At 45.3% G+C, this 19,348-nt stretch overlaps 1 protein-coding gene across 1 annotated transcript in view; it reads left to right on the top strand.

The window, feature by feature from the left end:
- The first annotated feature begins 3,883 nt into the window (after positions 1 to 3,883).
- The window catches only part of CFAP300 (cilia and flagella associated protein 300), a 96,662-nt gene continuing 81,197 nt past the window's right edge, over positions 3,884 to 19,348 (top strand). The window contains exon 1 of the mRNA XM_040340195.1: positions 3,884 to 4,119. Coding sequence (XP_040196129.1) covers positions 4,022 to 4,119 — 98 coding nt within the window. The 5' untranslated portion in view covers positions 3,884 to 4,021. The remainder of the gene's footprint in view (positions 4,120 to 19,348) is intronic.

Below are 19,348 nucleotides of genomic sequence, written 5' to 3' on the forward strand. Positions count from 1 at the left end.
GATCAGGGATGGGTGGCATGGTGGATCAGGGATGTTTTGTTTAGAGATGGGTGGATCATTAATTGATGGATCTACAGTAATCAATGGATCAGGTATAGGTGGATCATTATTTGGTGGATCAGGGATCGGTGGATCTACAGTAATCATTGGATTAGAGATCGGTGGATCATTGATTGGTGAATCAGTAATCATTGGATCAGGGATGAGTGGATCGGAGATGGGTGGATCATTATTTGGTGAACCAGGGGTTGGTGGATCAGTAATCAGTGGATCAGGGATGGTGGATCAGGGAAGTTTTTTTTTATAGAGGTGGGTGGATCACAGGTGGGTGTATCAGGGATTGATGGATCTACAGTAATCAGTGCATCAGCTATGGGTGGATCATTATTTTGTGGATCAGGGATGTGTGCATCATAGATGGGTGGATTAGTAATCAGTGGATCAGAGATGGATGGGTACTTAATTGGTGGATGACAGATTTTTTGTTTAGAGATGGGTAGATCGTTAATTGTTGGATCAGTTACAGGTGGATTAGGGATTGGTGGATCGCTGATGGATGCATCAGGTTCCGGTGGATCAGGGATAGGTGGATCAAGAATGGGCTGATCAGTAACCTGTCGATGAGGGATCAGTGAGAGCTCTGTTGTCTCACACAAACAAGTCAAGGCTGATATGTGAAATTCTCCAATATGCCTTCCTTCTCTCTGCTGTTCAAGCAGTGTTAGGACTAGGGATGGGGCTCAGCTGTTTTCAGACACAAGTCCGAACCCTCCTGAGCTATCCCACCAGGAACAAACCGATCGTGTGTGGGCCCCATCGGTTTGTTTTCCATCGGTGAAAAAAAATAGAACATGTTTTACATTTTTCCTATGGATAAAAAAACGATTGTCTGTGTGGAAGTCCATCGGTCAACTATCCACGCATGCTCAGAATCAAGTCGACGCATGCTCGGAAGCATTGAACTTCATTTTTATCAGGCATGGGCGTAAAATGAAGGATGGATGGCCGCACTCCAAACCAAACAGGTTGTCTTTATTTAAACGAACAGCAAAACATACCAGATCACAGCAACAGAAACAGGAGGATAACCGACGTTTCGCACTGACTTAGTGCTTATTCATGGCTAAGCACTAAGTCAGTGCGAAACGTCGGTTATCCTCCTGTTTCTGTTGCTGTGATCTGGTATGTTTTGCTGTTCGTTTAAATAAAGACAACCTGTTTGGTTTGGAGTGCGGCCATCCATCCTTCATTTTACGCCCATGCTTGCCTAGTGCACTGCCAGCACCCTTGGAATCCTACACCTGTGTATGACCCTATAGCAGACCCACCTTGAGCGGTGATTTTTCTTCTTCATTTTTATCAGCACGTCATAGTGTTTTACGTCACCGTGTTTTGGCATGGTCAGATTTTTGACCGATGGTGTGTAGACAAGACTAATGAAAGTCAGCTTCATCGGATATCCGACGAAAAAATCCATCGCATTAGATTCCATCAGATATCCGATCGTGTGTACAAGGGTTTAAACTGTGGGAAGACAGAGATCCGTGTTCCTGCTTAGTTGAAACACAGAATCTCCATCTTCCCCTCTGAGAGAACGGCGATTCCGACCACCATTCTGCCTCTCTCGGGAACGATCGCTGGGTGTCGGCGAACATCGGGTTTGCCGGACCCGCTAATTGGCTCCCGCTGTGTTGAATCACAGCGGGAGTGGGTTGCCGGCGGCATGCATCAGACCCGAAAATCGAAATGATGTAGAGGTACGTGATTTTGTGCTGAAGGGCCGCCCTGCCCCAGTACATGTAGATGGGCACGGTCCGAAAGCGGTTAAAGAAGGATTAACCCCAAAAAATAAAAAATAAAGGATTAAGTTTACCACTTTCATTCCTTTATATTGGCTTTTGACATTTACAAATGCAGCAATTTAGAAATTGGATGAAAGGTTTAGCCCTGGGTAAGGATGAGCTCTGGCGTGTTCGCATAGTACACGTGCAGAGCCCGCCAGGAAGTGTGCACGGCGCTGCGCTAATCACAGCCAGGCAGACATTTCACGATCCCTGCAGCCGAGCATCAGGACAATGTCTCCCTGACTGTGATTAGCGCAGCGCCGTGCACACCAGTGTTGCCAACCTACCAGCTTGAAATTTACTGACACAGCACCCGAAATTTACTGGCGCAGACACATTTTTACTGGCATTTCACAAAAGTTACTAAATTACATTTTTAGGTGCATATTTCAGTAATTAGACTACAAGTACGCTAGGCAAATAGCAATGTGATTTAAGGAAGATATTAAAGCGGTCCTCCACCCTAAAGTGGAGTCCCGCTGATCGGAACCCTCCCCCCCTCCGGTGTCACTTTTGACACCTTTCAGGGGGGAGGGGGGTGCAGACACCTGTCTAAAGACAGGTATTTGCACCCACTTCCGGCCACACGATACGGGCGAAAGACGGGCATTCCGTCACATCCCGTCTGTCGCCCGTTGTGTGCTGGGAACACTCGGCTCCCAGCACACAGCGTGTGAGCCAATCGGCGGGCGCAGCGCGACTCGCGCATGCGCCGTAGGGAACCGGGCAGTGAAGCCGCAGCGCTTCACTTCCTGGTTCCCTCAGCGTGGATGGCGGGGGGAGCAGCAGAGTGACGAGCGATCGCTCGTGCTCTGCTGCGATCGGCGCTGGACTCCAGGACAGGTAAGTGTCCTATTATTAAAAGTCAGCAGCTGCAGTATTTGTAGCTGCTGACTTTTAATATTTTGTTCCCATGGCACATCCGCTTTAAGGTAAAAAAAAATATTTTTGTTATTTTCGATATATTAAGGGCAAATAATTTAGTCACATCCCCTGCCACCATCACCCCCTGCCTTCACCCCCCCCCTGCAGTGCCACAATCTCCCCCTGCCTCCAATCACCCCCTGCCTCCATCGTCCCCTGCCTCCACCCCCCTCTGCGGTGCCACCAACAGCCCCTGTCTCCATCCCCCACCCTCTGCGGTGCCACCATTCCCCTCTGTGGTGCCACCAACACCCCCTGCCTCCAATCACCCCCTGCCTCCATTGCCCCCTGCCTCCATCCCCCTCTGCGGTGCCACTGCAGCCACCATCACCCCCTGCCTCCAATCCCCATGCACAGTTCCAAGCCGAACCGATCTCGGCTATTTTTACTGGCACATTCCCGCAACCACGGACATTTACGAACGGGGGAAAAAAGTGCCCGTTTTTACGAACTGTCAGTAAAAATACGGACGGTTGGCAACACTGGTGCACACTTCCTGGCGGGCTCTGCACGTGTACTATGCGAACAAGTCAGAGCTCATCCTTAGCCCTGGGAAACACTTTTTGAGAGATAAAAAGTGCATTTTATATACAATTATATAGATCAGACCAACATGAGGGACAAATGAGGAGGAAAGAGGGACAACTGTTCTAAATCAGGGACAGTCCTTAGAAATCAGGGACAGTTGAGAGCTATGCCGTAGTGCACTGCATGTAAGTGCAAGACATAACACATGTCTGTTAACGCAACACAGTGGAGCAGACAGGAGTGACGCCAGCCTCACACGTCGCAGAAACATGTATGGAAAGACATGAATAGACCGCCATTGCCGACCTTCATCTGAAGTTACTAGCTGCCTGGCTGTCTCTGTACTTTCTGAGCCACCAACCCTGCACAAAGCATGCAGCCAGTGAAGTCAGAGGACCTGCCCTATTATCCAGGTTAATGAAGGCAGCTTTGCAGCCAATATAACAGCCAAGCAGCTGGCATTTTCCAAAGCAGTATTGAGCAATGGAAGTGAGCCTATATATAGTGAGAACAGGTTTCCTGTGAGAGTTCTTTAGTAATACAGCCTGAGTCTCTTCTTTTTATTTCAGCAACAATGTTCCCCAGCACCCCCCACCACACAGGAGCTGCGGCGGAACGTTTCTATCCTATCCCCTGTTTCCGGGGGGAATTCCTATTGCGGCGCTCTGCCCTTCCTTGGTTTCCATAGGAACGGAGACGCGGCCAGTTCAAGGCGACCCAGGAAGATGTCCAAGATAGAAGCGCCGTTCACCTTCCACCCCCTGCCGGACCGAACCTTCAGCTTCCTGGAGAAGACAGACACCCGGGAGCTGCTGAGAAAATGGTAAATAAGGCTGACACGGTGCGGAGAGGGCGGTGCACAGCTGACTTCCTGTGTTCAGAGACTCCATCCATAGACAGATAGAAGGGTTTTCTTCTCTCTCTATTATGTGTCCAGTACTATGAAGCTCCCGAATCGCCCTCTGCTTCACTCTCCTTCCTCCTTTATTTCTGATCTGAAAATCTTTATTGCTGTTAAACACTTTATTTTATTTTTGTGTATTGTAGTCTATGGAGCAGGTCTCAGTCCAAAACTTGATCCGGAACTCTGAAGCCTCAATTCCAAATCCAGGCCTTAGTCACACGGAGCAATGGTGTACATTCTGTACGGAACGCAGGTCGTTACCGGTGTCCTGTCAGACTACTGCTACCCATCAAAAAATGGAACGGAGGTGACGCTATGAGCAAAAAATGCTTACTGCGCATGCGCTCCAACATGGCCGCTATGGGTTTCCTAATCTGACAGAAGACAAAGGCAGCAGCGGACATCTTGTTACACCCAGGCAAGTCTTGAATTTCACGCTTATTTTAGCAGTAAACTCACCTTATATATTGAAGTACAACAATTTTAAATCTGTGACACGGTTTTGATGTTGCATTTGAAAAGCAGCGACACGCCTACATTTAGAAAGTGGCGAGGCGACGGCCATCTTGCTACACCCCACACTGCTCAGCACCACACTGTTAGTCATTTGGCGCCAAGGGACATTTTTCAACACTTTCACTTGGTCGCAGTGAAATAGTCCATTTCATTATTTAAGCCTAGGTTCACACTGACAGCGGGATTTAACCACTTCAATACCGGGCTTTAAAACCCACCTCCTTCCCGGGCCTATTCTGGCACTTCTCTCCTACATGTACAAATCATCATTCTTTTGCTAGAAAATTACTCAGAACCCCCAAACATTATATATGTTTTTTTAGCAGACACCCTAGGGAATAAAATGGCGGTCATTGCAACTTTTTATCTTGCACCGTATTTGCGCAATAATTTTTCAAACAGCTTTTTTTTGTAAAAAAAATGGTTTCATAAATTAAAAAAATAACAAAACAGTAACGTTAGCCCAATTTTTTGGTAAAATATGAAAGATGATGTTACGCCGAGTAACTAGATACCTAACATGTCACGCTTTAAAATTGCGTACACTCATGGAATGGCGTCAAACTTCGTTACTTAAAAATCTCCATAGGCTACACTTTAAAAATTTTCCAAGTTGCCAGTTTAGAGTTACAGAGGAGGTCTAGTGCTAGAATTGTTGCACACGCTCTAACGCACGCGGCGACACCTCACATGTGTGGTTTGAACGACGTTTACATACGTGGGCGGGACTTACGTGTGCGTACGCTTCTGAGCGCGAGTTACTGGGGACAGGGGCATTTTAATTTTTTTATTATTATTTTTTATTTTTTATTTTACATATTTCTTTATTTTTTACACTTTTTTTCACACTTTTTTTTTTTTAATCGCTTTTATTCCTATTACAAGGAATGTAAACATCCCTTGTAATAGGAATGTGTGTGACAGGTCCTCTTTAAAGCGGAAGTAAACCCATCCATAAAACAGTTACCGTTCCGGCACATGCCGGAAATGTAACACTCCCATTGGTTGTGCTCTCAACCAAACTGTCAAACCATCCAATGGTTGGTGTCATAACTGATCACATGGGCAGCATTATGGCAGCTGTAGATTAAACAGAGGCCAAGATGGCAGCTTCCTTGGCTGAAAATGATAGGAGGGTTTACTACCACTTTAAGGAGAGATGCGGGGTCAATAAGACCTCACATCTCTCCTCCAGGCTGGAAAGAACGAGATCGTGAAAAAAAATTCACAGATCTCATTCAAACTAGCCGCAATTGCGGTTTGTTTACTTACGGGGACCCGGGCGTGACGTCATCACATCGCGCCCGGGCCTCCGACGGTCATAGAGATGACTGGTGACCATCTGGTCACCAGTCTTCTCTATCGCAAACATCCGGCGGACGGCGATCATCTCTCCGGGCCCCCGGTGGGACGGGAGAGCCCGGAGAAGCACCGGATGGCGGCGGGAGGGGGGGGATGTCCCCTCCCGCCGCCTGTAAGAACGATCTAGCGGCGGAACCGCCGCTATGATCGTTTTTTACGGTGCGCAGGATCGCCGCCGCTAAAAAATGATATCTCAATGATGCCTCCGGGTGCAGGCATCATTGAGATATCCCCCCGCAAAGCCCAGGACGTCATATGACGTCCACCCAGGATAACAGGTCCCCGTTTTGGACGTCATATGACGGCGTGCGGGTGTCAAGTGGTTAAATAAATTCTGCGAGTTCAGCTGAACTCGCACAATTTCATTCCCGCATGTCAGTCCTTCGGGGGCGATGTCAGAGACAATTGTGTGGGTTGCTGCACAGATGTCTATGGAACTTGCACCCCAAAGTCGCCAAAAGTATTACAGAAACTACTTTTGGGAATCAGTGTGGGGCTGCAAATGCGGCGTCTCGCCAATTCAGACGGTGCCATTGCCGTCGATTTGACATGTCTAATTGCTCTAATGTGAACCAGGGCTACGGTGAGTTTACTGCTAAAAATAAGTGTCAAATTCAAGACTTGCCTATGTATAACAAGATGTCCGCTGCCGCCTTCGTGTTCTGTCAGATTAGGAAACCCATTGAAACGCACAGCGGCCATGTTGGATCGCAAAGTGCGTGCAAAATAAGCATTTTTGTTCGCAATGTCACTTTGTTGCATTTTCCTGATGGGTAGTGGTATTCTGATAAAACGCCGACAGCTTGTAGAAGATCCTGCAGAAAAAATACGCACCTAAACTGCACACGTTAAAGTGAATGTAACAATTTGATGTCACAATGTAGAGTATAAGATTTCCTATCATCTGTGCCCAGTCTTGCCACACAGAGTTAATCCAGCTCTGAGCAATCCTCTTTTATTGTTCAGTGAAAATTAACAGACTTCCAGATAAAACCCTGTCTAAATACAAAGTCCGTTCCTCTTTCCTTGCTTTGAGTGACAGGTTATTTACATATCTAGCTTGGACATGTTTATCATATGTTATGTTTATCATAATATGAGGTGATCCACAGGTATATTACCAGGATGTGTTATGTGGGGGAGGGGTGGATTTCTCACTTTTTATACTGTGGATCACCTCATATTATGATAAACATGTCCAAGCTAGATATGTAAATAACCTGTCACTCAAAGCAAGGAGAGAGGAATGGACTTTTTATTTAGACAGGGTTTTATCTGGAAGTCTGTTAATTTTCACTGAACAATAAAAGAGGATTGCTCAGAGCTGGATTAACTCTGTGTGGCAAGACTGGGCACAGATGATAGGAAATCTTATACTCTGCATTGTGACATCAAAACATAAAAAATACATTTTGGGTTTACATCCACTTTAAGGCTTGTACTTCCATGGTCAAAGGTTTTGAGAATGACACAAATAATATTTTCACAAAGTCTGCTGCTGCCGTGTTTTTAGATCTTTTTGTCAGATGGTACTAGAGCTGCACAATTAATTGTTAAGAATCGTTATCGCAATTTTTTTTCCCGTTGCGATCTTGACAAAGTATTTCCCGATTCTTTCTTTGCAGAGAATTCTCTCTGCTGAAGACACAGCCATCAAAAGAAAGAAAGAAAAAACCCGGGCAGTCTGCCAAATATCACAACATTCTTTAGCAGTGGCACTAAGACTAAACATTGTAACAATTTGATCAAAGGAATAGACTTCAGTGTGTTAGGCCCCTTTCACACGGTCAGACCGTACAGATCCGCCTGTCAGTTTTGTCGGCGGACCTGAACGGCCGCTCCATGCAATCCTATGGAGCGTCGGATGTCAGTGGAGACATGTCCGCTGACATCCGATCCGCCAAAATCAGACGTATGGCGATACGTCCCCATCTGTCCATGGCGGATCGGGTGAGATCTGATGAAGACAGACATGCTGCACAAGCCCCTCCCCGCTCAGTGAGCAGAGAGGGACTTGTCATCCGCCGGATTAGCAGAGAGATCTTCCGCTGAGCCGGCGGACTCCGTAGCAACGTAAAAGAAGCCCAAGGCTGCATTTACACCTGAGCGTAGGTCGTTCGGTCGTTTTTTCCGGCGTTTTGTCGCGCGTATTCATGCTTATTTGCGCGTTTGCATACAGCGTCGTCCGACGTTTTTGTTCTTTGACGTTTTTGATTTTAGCCAATAGGAAAAATTATCATCTTTTCATCACTTGTTGCTATGTTGGTAGATTTTCTTTATCTTCTGCCTGGGTGAAATGTTCTATTGATTAAAGCGACAAAACGCCCATAGCAAACGCTCGTTGTCGCGCTAGTCGCTTGAATCGAGCGTTTCCATTACTTTCTATGGGAAATAGAAACGCTCAAAAACGCTCAAACCGCCCGATTTGCGTGACAAAAAAGGGTCCGGAACTTGTTTGAGCGTCAGGCGTTCAGCGTCAGGCGTTTTGGAGTGGAGATGTGAACCATCTCCCTAGGGAATAATGTATTTTTCCCCTCTAGCGTTTTTGAGCGTCACGCTTCAGGCGACAAAACGCTCAGGTGTGAATGCAGCCTATGTGAGGAAAGTTTAACCACTAAACCGTTTTCTGACATTTGTTGGTTAAAATATATATATATTTTTTTTTTTTTTTGCTAGTTCCAAACCCCCAAACATTATATACATATATATATATTTTTTAGTAGAGACCCTAGAGAATAAAATGGTGGTTGTTGCAATATTTTAAGTCATACTGTATTTGTGCAGTGTTTTTTCATCCTGACGGATGGTAGCCCACTCTTGCATTATCAATTCTTGGATTTTGTCAGAATTTTCTTTTTTTTTGCTCACTTGCCTCTTGAGGATTGACCACAAGTTCTCAATGGGATTAATTTCTGCAGAGTCTCCTGGCCATGGACCCAAAAGGTTGATGTTTTGTTCTCCAGGCCACTTAGTTATCACTTTAGCCTTACCGCAAGGTGCTCTATCATGCTGGAAAATACTTTGTTCATCACCAAACTGTTCTTTAATGGTTGAGAGAAGTTGCTCTCGGTTGATATTTTTGTACCATTCTTTTATTCATAGCTAAAAAGAGGGTGTGCTATCCCACGCTAACTGTATATTACAATCCTATGTAGTGATACTGACCTATTGGATGGCTGCAAACAACCATATTTGTGTTCCTACAATGTAAATCACCAAAATAAAAAAAAAATGTTGCGCCTATCCCTTTAAAAGTGCAATATGATTATAACCCAAACTTCCTTATTATACAAATAAATGTGCAACTATTAAAAATGAACATTTGACATATCCCATCAACTGCTTCCTTGGTGCCTCTCCAGGTGTAATCCACAATTTACAATGATGCGCTTATCACATCCAGTTAAACATATGCAAATGGTAATGTAGAGAACACTCTTCAAGTGTGCTTATTCAAAAATAGTTCTTGGCGTTTAAACAATTTAGACTTTGTGCCGTTGTGTAATAAATTCAGTGACTCCCACCTCCATTCAATCACGCGCTCACCGCCACATTTGACCTGTTAAGCCCAGGTGAAATCACGCATTTCCTCACTCTTGGGCACAAGAAATAGGCTCCTCTATACTTCTTTTCCTCCTCCTCCTCCAATACAGTCCTAGATGTCCTGGGTTACTTCACACTTTCCAGTGTATGGCCCTTTAAATCCGCGGCCCTGCCACTGCATATAAACTCATGCAACAAAGTACATCCTCATGATGTAGTATAAAAATGTTAATCTAAATATAAAGCACTTACATCAAGGTTAAAAATAATCAGCTGCTAATGACAGCGGGGCTTGGAGGTTCAGACGTCACTTCTAGGTTCGGCAACATAACCCGGCTCCACCCAACCCATGTCGTCACGGTCACGTGACTTTCCCAGGGTTATTCACGGCTGTGTTCATAGGAAAAATTGTGAGTGAGTCCTGAGTTCACTCCAATGGCTGAGAAGCAATCCCACACATGAATGGTCTCGGGATGCTTTACTGTTGGCATGACACAGGACTGATGGTAGCACTCACCTTTTTTTTTCCCTGGACAAAGTTTTTTCCCAAATGTCCCAAACATTCGGAAAGGGGATTTGTCAGAGAAAATGACTTTACCCCAGTCCTCAGCAGTCCAATCCCTGTACCTTTTGCATAATATCAGTCTATAATAATATCTGCTCAGTGTCCTAGACATATGAGTGCTTCCAGCATTGCTGCAGAGGTTGAAGGGGTGGGGGGTCAGCCTGTCAGTGCTCAGACCATTCGCCGCACACTGCATCAAATTGGTCTGCATGGCTGCCGTCCCAGAAAGCCTCTTCTAAAGATGATGCACAAGAAAGCCCAGAAACAGTTTGCCGAAGACAAGCAGACTAAAGACATGGATTACTGGAACCATGTCCTGTGTACTGATGAGAACGAGATAAATATATTTGGTTCAGATAGTGTGTGTGGCAGCAACCAGGTGAGGAGTACAAAGACAAGTGTGTCTTGCCTACAGTCAAGCATGGTGGTGGGAGTGTCATGATCTGGGGCTGCATAAAGTGCTGCCGGCACTGGGAAACTACAGTTCATTGAGGGAACCATGAATGCCAACATGTACTGTGACATACTGAAGCAGAGCATAATCCCCTCCCTTTGGAGATTGGTGCCGCAGGGCAGTATTCCAACATGATAACGACCCCAAACACACCTCTGCCTTGCTAAAGAAGCTGAGGGTAAAGGTGATGGACTGGCCAAGCATGTCTCCAGACCTAAACCCTATTGAGCATCTGTGGGGCATCCTCAAATGGAATGTGGAGGAGCGCAAGGTCTCTAACATCCACCAGCTCTGTGATGTCATCATGGAGAAGTGGAAGAGGACTCCAGTGGCAACCTGTGATCTCCATGCCCAAGAGGGTTAAGGCAGTGCTGGAAAATAATGGTGGCCACACAAAATATTGACACTTTGGGCCAAATTTGGACATTTTCACTTAGGGGTGTACTCACTTTTGTTGCCAGTGGTTTAGACATTAATGGCTGTGTGTTGAGGTATTTTGAGGGGACAGCAAATTTACACTATTATACAAGCTGTACACTCACTACTTTACATTGTAGCAACGTGTAATTTCTTCAGTGTTGTCACATAAAAAGATAGAATAAAATATTTACAAAAATGTGATGTGCTGATTTTCTGCTCAATTGAAAAAAATGTAATGGTAATAATATATGAATAAATAAATGTAAAATAAATACACAAATAACTAAAAATCATCATATAAAATAAATGAAAGTGGTTGTTGACCCACTATATGATGATCATGCCATGCTCTCTGTTATAGAACAGTATGTGCCCCTATGCCTGTGCTGTATAAAAAAATTGCAGATTATACCATATATCAGAGCAGCTCCCGACACTCGCATTACTCCTCGGCTCTCTCCTATGGGAAGGAGGGGAGGCGAGAGATCTAGGAGTCACGTGAGTGTCGGGACCCACTCTGATATATGGTATAATCGGCATCTTTTTTTTTTTATACAGCACAGACGCAGGGATACATAGCGTTTTATAACAGAGGGGATGGCATGCTTATATTATAGAGTTGACTGCACCAGGAGGGGAGGATCGTGGAGTGGACGGAGCTGACAGGCAGGGAGGAGGACACAGGAGACGCAGAGAGAAGGGCTGCGGATGACGGAGGCAAGTAAACTGACCATGGTGTCAGGGCTCAGCAGCCATGATATACCATGGTCAGTTTACAGGGGGGAGGGTAGAGCCAGGCAGGATCAGCCAGGTATTTTAGGTGATACGGGGGCTAAGACCCCCATACACACTATTGGATTTTCTGCAGGTTTTTGTCTTCGGATTTACCAAAACCATATAATATGAGGTCAAACCTTTAAGCCCTGTACACATGATCGATTTGTCTGATGAAAACAGACCGATGGACTGTTTTCATTGGTCAAACCGATCATGTGTGGGCCCCATCGGTTTGTTTTCCATCGGTGAAAAAAAATAGAACCTGTTTTAAATTTTTCCTATGGATAAAAAAACAATAGAAAAAAACGATCGTCTGTGTGGAAGTGCATCGGTCAAAAATCAACGCATGCTCAGAATCAAGTCGACACATGCTCGGAAGCATTGAACTTCATTTTTCTTAGCACGTCGTAGTGTTTTACGTCACCGCGTTTGGACACGGTGGGATTTTTGACCGATGGTGTGTAGGCAAGACTGATGAAAGTCGGCTTCATCGGATATCCAACTAAAAAATCCATCCATTTATGAATTATTACATATTATTAATTAACCCCTAACCTTTAAATAATAATAATACATAAACACATAAACGTAAATAAAAAAAATAATTACTATTAATAATATTAAATAATAATTTTATGTATTTTGTGTTATGATGTTTAGTTATTTATTATTGGGTTAGAGGTTAAGGTTAGGGATTATTTATTTATTATTACTTAGTATTCATTTTATTTATTATTAATTTGTGATTATTTCTATTTCTTTTTGTATTTTATTTTACATTCATTTTTTCATTTGTTAATATTTAGTAGTATTAATAACACCCTAACCGTAAACAAAAAAATAAATAATCCTAACCTAACCTTAACTCTAACCCCTTACCCTAACAATATTTTTTTTTATAATAAATGAATAATGATAATAAAAGCTAATGGAAAAGCTAAAAGAAAACGGCAACAAATGATGCAACAGATGATAGTTTTCTCTATTGGTTAATAACAAAATGCCAAAGCTCAAAAACGCTGTATAAAAACACGCAAGTTGCACATAAAAATGCGCCAAAAAAGCGTGGATCGTCTTTTACTAACACAAAATCAGCTAAAGCAGCCCAAAGGGTGGCGTCATCCGAATGGAACTTCCCTCTTTATAGTGCCATCGTACGTGTTGTACGTCACCGCGCTTTGCTAGAGCATTTTTTTTTTTTTTAAGATCGTGTGTAGGCAAGGCCGGTTTAATGATCGGGTTGAAAAAAAACGTCGTTTTTTTCTAGAGCCTGAAAAACATCGCTTTTTACTACCCCGAAAAATGATCGTGTGTACGCGGCATTAGGTGTGAATGAAGCCTTAGGGAGTTAAATTTAGAAGCTTTGACAAAAAGAAAATGCCAAAAGCACCTGAGCACAAGTTTAGGAGCTGAAGTGTACATGAAGCCTCCAAGGAAAAGCACCTATGGGTAGATTCAGGTAGGGGCGACTAAAAATAGGTCGGCGTAGCCTAGCGTGTTTACACTACGCCGCCTTAAGTAAGAGAGGAAAGTACATGATTCAGAAAGCACTTACCTCCTTACTTAGGGCGGCGTAGTGTAAACACGGCGGGCGTAAGGGCGCCTAATTCAAATGGGTTGGGGGGGGCGTGTTTAATGCTAATGAGGCTTGACCTCACGTTTTTTGACGTTTTTTCTTACTGCGCATGCGCCAGGCACCTACAATTCACAGGGCGCATTGATTTAGACGCGGACGTAAACGACGTAACTCCCGATTCGCGGACGACTTACGCAAACAACGTAAAAAATTCGAACCTCGCGGCGGGAACGGCGGCCATACTTTAACATTGTTATTCCACCTCATAGGTGGAATAACTTTAGGCCGCCTAAGGCCTTACGGAAACAACGTTAATCGACTGCGGCGGGCTTGCGTACGTTCGGGAATCGGCGTAAATGCTCATTTACATAATCTACGTCGGCCGCAATGGAAGCGCCACCTGGCGGCCATCCAAAAAATTGCAAGCTAAGATAGAACTGCGCAAGCCGTCCTATCTTAGCTTTGTTTAAGCGTATCTCTGTTTGAGCATACGCTTAAACAAACGCCGGCGTAGATTCAGAGTTAGGCCGGCTTATCTACTGATAAGCCGGCCTAACTCTTTGTGAATCTACCTACAGGTGTACCAAATCAGTGTTTGAAAGTAGGCCGAATAGAAGGCAGATACAGAGTTCTGAAGAAGTTTTAAGGTTTCTTTTCAAAGTTTGTTACAGTCCAAAAAACAAACGGGGGCAGCCGCCCAATACTGAACTTCAAATCACTAAACAGATTTCTTTGTGTTCTAAGTTCTAGGCCATAACACTGCTTTATGAGACGACTCCTATATTTCACAACAGGAAATTGGGCCACGAATAGCGATTTTTAAAGGGTGCTGAAATTGTGCCACTGCAAAGGTAGTCTGACTATTTATTGCCTGTTATTCTCGTCTGCCTATTTTTAGTCTGGGTCACTGAGAACCAGCATGAGCTTCAAGAAACAAACGTTCTGTTAGCTGGCAGGCTGCTGGCTATGGATCTCAAGTGCGCTGCTTCCAATTCCGATGCCTCCTCTCACATATGGCTGCTGAGTCTACAGTTAAAGGGGTTGTAAAGGTACAATTTTTTTTTTCCTAAAAAGCTTCCTTTACCTTAGTACAGTCCTCCTTCACTTACCTCATCCTTCCATTTTGCTTTTAAATGTCCTTATTTCTTCTGAGAAATCCTCACTTCCTGTTCTTCTGTCTGTAACTCCACACAGTAATGCAAGGCTTTCTCCCTGGTGTGGAGTGTCGTGCTCACCCCCCTCCATTGGACTACGGGAGAGTCAGGACGCCCACTAACACACAGCTTCTTTCTCTATCTGCAAAGTAGAGAGCATCCTGACTCTCCTGTAGTCCAAGGGAGGCGGCGAACACGACACTCCACACCAGGGAGAAAGCCTTGCATTACTGTGTGGAGTTACAGACAAAAGAACAGGAAGTGAGGAATTCCCAGAAGAAATAAGGACATTTAACCACTTAAGGACCGCCTCCTGCACATATACATCGGCAGAATGGCACAGCTGGGCACAAGCACGTACAGGTACGTCCTCTTTAAGTGCCCAGCCGTGGGTCACGGGCGCGCGCCCACGACCCGGTCCGAAGCTCCATGACCGCAGGACCCGCGGACCCGATCGCCGCTAGAGTCCCGCGATCGGTCCCCGGAGCTGAAGAACAGGGAGAGCTGTGTGTAAATACAGCTTCCCCGTTCTTCACTGTGGCGCCGTCATTGATCGTGTGTTCCCTTAGATCGTGTTTCCCTATAAATGACATCACACGCCCAGCCCCGCCCCCTACAGTTAGAAACACAAATGAGGTCACATTTAACCCCTTCAGCGCTCCCTTGTGGTAAACTCCCAAACTGCAATTGTCATTTTCACAGTAAACAGTGCATTTTTTGCTGTGAAAATGACAATGATCCCAAAAATGTGTCAAATTTGTCCGAAGTGTCCGCCATAATGTCGCAGTCATGAAAAAAAACACATATCGCCGCCATTAGTAGTAAAAAAGAAAAAAATCATAAAAATGCAATATAACTATCCCCTATTTTGTAAACGCTATAAATTTTGCACAAACCAATCGATAAACGCTTATTGCGATTTTTTTTTTTTTTTTTTTTTTTACCAAAAATAGGTAGAAGAATACGTATCGGCCTAAACTGAGGAAAAACATTTTTTTTATATATTTTTGGGGGATATTTATTATAGCAAAAAGTAAAAAATATTGCATTTCTTTCAAAATTGTCGCTCTATTTTTGTTTATAGCGCAAAAAATAGGTGATCAAATACCACCAAAAGAAAGCTCTGTTTGTGGGAAAAAAAGGACGCCAATTTTGTTTGGGAGCCACGTCGCACGACCGCGCAATTGTCAGTTAAAGTGACGCAGTGCCGAATCGCAAAAACTGGCCAGGTCCTTTAGCTGCCTAAAGGTCCGGGTCTTAAGTGGTTACAAGCAAAATGGAAGGATGAGGTAAGTGAAGGAGGACTGCACTGAGGTAAAGAAAGCTATTTAGGAAAAAAAAATTGTACCTTTACAACCCCTTTAAACAGCGCAAAATCGCCACTAAAACGAGCGCTGCTTTAGCGCCAACGCGGCCGTGGCCCCAGTGTGAAATGGGTCTTAGTGGGTTCATCCCATGATTACTCTAGTGTGCTTCGCACAGGCTCCTAAGGTGCGTGTTGAAGTAATATTTGCTGCACAAGCATCGGAGACTTAACACTGACCTGTCTGTTCTCTACTGGCTCCTTCACTGCCCAACTTCAATCAGCCTGTTGTGTGCTTGTTAATAGCAAGTAAATAACATTACCCCCAACTGCATACACAGTGCAAATGTCATCTACTTAAAACCTGCAGTCAATAAACTAGAAAGATGCTTGAAGAGAGCCTTCTCTGTCTTTACAATATCTTTATTGACTTTCCTTGTGTACAGGGCTACAACCGCCTTCATTATATATGGCTGACCAGGCCTGGGGTTGAGTAGAAGCTTCACACGGATCTCAGTTTTGCGGAGATTAACTTGTAGTGTAAGGAGAGATGCTGGGGATATCGGCTACTTTGTAAATGTAATATTGCTTTATAATTCTGACTTTAACGTCCTGAGCATCTGGCAGGCTCTTGTTTTCCCACGAGTAGACCGTAATGTAGTCTTTAATATTCATATCGAATAGATTTTATCAATGCCCCAAAATTGTAGGTGAGATTTTAGGTACAGGATATCTTCACAAATTAAACAGGATACCGTTATTTAAAAGGGAAGTATGGATTTTGGTTTTTAAAACGTATGCGATGCTGCATCTGTGCTGCATGCTGCAGCTGTCCCCCTCCATCTCTCAGGGTGAGAACTGAGCAATCTAACACCACTGATCGCTCAGTTCTCCCCCTCTGCCCTGAGCTGTCAGTCAATGCTGTCTGCTCTCACTAGAGCACTGGAATGTGGAGGAGGTGGGAGTAGCTGGCTCAGGCTCTCAGCGGCTCACTGAGAGGCTGTGCCAGATAACGGTCCAGGCTCCTGGGTGGATCCCGCGATCTTTCCCCAGACTGGCTCTGTGATGTCAGCCGAGAGCTGAAAACAGGTCACAGGAGTGCAGAACAAACTGCACTCCTGTGATCCACAGGAGAAGTACAACCAAACAGTGACGGTGCGGCCATAGAGGGCGCAGGGCCCCTCTCGCTCCTGCACCACCACTGAATACAATACATAGATTCATGCATTGCATGAATCCATGTATTGTCGCTGCCGCCCACTATTCAGATGGCCGGCCCCCTGGTGAGCGCCGGCCATCTGAATATCGGCAGCTGGTTGGCTTTGGAAGTGCCGCTGGCTCTGATAGGCTTTCTGATTACAGCCTGAGGGCTGTAATCGACTTCCAAATAGTTATCCAGGTGACGCACGGGGTGTGCGTTCCCTGGTTAACACTGACAGGCGTCTCAGTCAATCGGGTTCACCGGTTCTGGTTACCGGTAACCTGATTGGCTAAAGCGCCATCGGGGGCGGGAGAAGACATCGAGGGACGGTGAAAGGAGGATGGCTGACCCCAGAAAGGTAAGTGCCGGGCGGGGGGCATTCTGCCAGCATTTTACAGGGCACAGTGGCGACAATTGATGGCACAGTCGTAACAATTGATGGCACAGTGGCTACGTTTGATGGCATGGCACAGTGGTGACAATTGATGGCACAGTGGTGACAATTGATGGCACAGTGGCTGCATTTGATGGCATGGCACAGTGGTGACAATTGATGGCACAGTGGTGACAATTGATGGGCACAGTGGCAATAAATGATGGCACAGTGGCTGCATTTGATGGCATGGCACAGTGGCGACAATGGCATGGCACAGTGGTGACAATTGATGGCACAGTGGCGACAATTGATGGCATGGCACAGTGGCTACGTTTGATGGGCACAGTGGTTGCTTTTGATGGGCACAGTGGTTGCTTTTGATGGGCACAGTGGCTGCAATTGATGGGCACAGTAGCTGCGTTTGATGGGCACAGTGAGGCTGCAATTGTTTTTTTTTTTCCGTTTGTTTGCACCCCCCCAAAAAAAAATTGAACACCAGCCGCCACTGCAGCCAAACAAGCTTTGGCTGTACTTCTCCTTTAATACAGTTTTCCCTTATACTCCTTTCACACTGAGGAAGTCTTCAGGCGTTTTAGCGCTAGAAATAGCACCTGTAAAGCGCCTGAAAACTGACTCTCATTCTCTGCAATGGGTGTTTTCACACCCAGGCAGCGCGCTTGCAGGACGTTCGGAAAAGTCCTGCAAGCAGCATCTTTGGGGCGGATTGGGAGCACTGTATACACTTTCAAAGTGCTGAAAAGTGATTCGCAAGCGCAGCAACACACGCGTCTTTAACCCCTTCTTTGGGGTTTAAAAGAGCCCTGCTAGCGGCCGAAAAACGTCGCAAAAGGTCTGCTTAAACAGCAATAAAGCGCCGCTAAAACGAGCAGCACTTTACCACGAATGCGGCCACAGCCCCAGTGTGAAAGAGGACTTATCTCAGATTTTCTGTCCAAGAACTAAGCACATCCTGTACATTACATACAGCAGGGGTCAGCAACCCTTTTTCTCACTTAAGGGCCAGATTCATAATCCTAACATAGTAATAATAACAGTACAAGTTTATCTCACTTTAAAGTGCTTCACTAATACAAGCCAGTTCACCCTGAGGAAGCATGTGGCTGGAGATTTGGATTTTACTGCCCCCTCCCCCATCCTGGCACCCAAGGGTGGCTGACGCCAGCCCTGCCAGCCAGCAAGGTCTGGAGATGGGGTTCCTGTTTCTAGGGAAAATGGGGTTCCTGCCCTTAGGGGAGATGGTGTCCCAGTCCCCAGGTGAGAAGGGTTTCCTAGGGGTGATGGGGTCCCTAATAGGGTTCCCACTATTTCAGTATTCTCTGCACCCCCATAGCAGTGTCCACTGTCCCCCTTATATCAATCCCATAGTGTCATCTGCCCCCCTCCCCCCATAGCAGTTTTCTGTGCCCCCCAAAGCGGGGTCCCCTGCACCCCCGCCCCCCACTGTAGTGTCCTCTGTACCCCCCATAGTGTCCTCTTCACCCCCACACACACACACAAAGCACACACTGTGTAGATTGAACTTTTATACCTTACACAGGTGTTCAGCAGAGCAGAGATCGGCCAGTATCACTGGGCTGGATGGGGGGGGGAACTACTGAAGTTCACATTAACAGGCTGGTGATTGGTTGCTAGGATCGCCCGCCAACCAATGTCCTGCTGTTTAATGTGAAAAAGCCCTGTGATACTGGCCGCTGTCCAATGAAGAGGAGAGCGGCAAAATAATTTTTTTTAGTAAAAACAAATTTCAATAAGCGTATATTGATTGGTTTGCGCAAAGGTTATAGCGTCTACAAAATAGGGGATATATTTATGGCATTTTTATTATCATTTTTTTTTATTAGTAATGGCGGTGATCAGTGATTTTTAGTGAGAATGCGACA

Source organism: Rana temporaria, chromosome 2 (genome assembly GCF_905171775.1).
Source record: "Rana temporaria chromosome 2, aRanTem1.1, whole genome shotgun sequence".
NCBI lineage: Eukaryota > Metazoa > Chordata > Amphibia > Anura > Ranidae > Rana > Rana temporaria.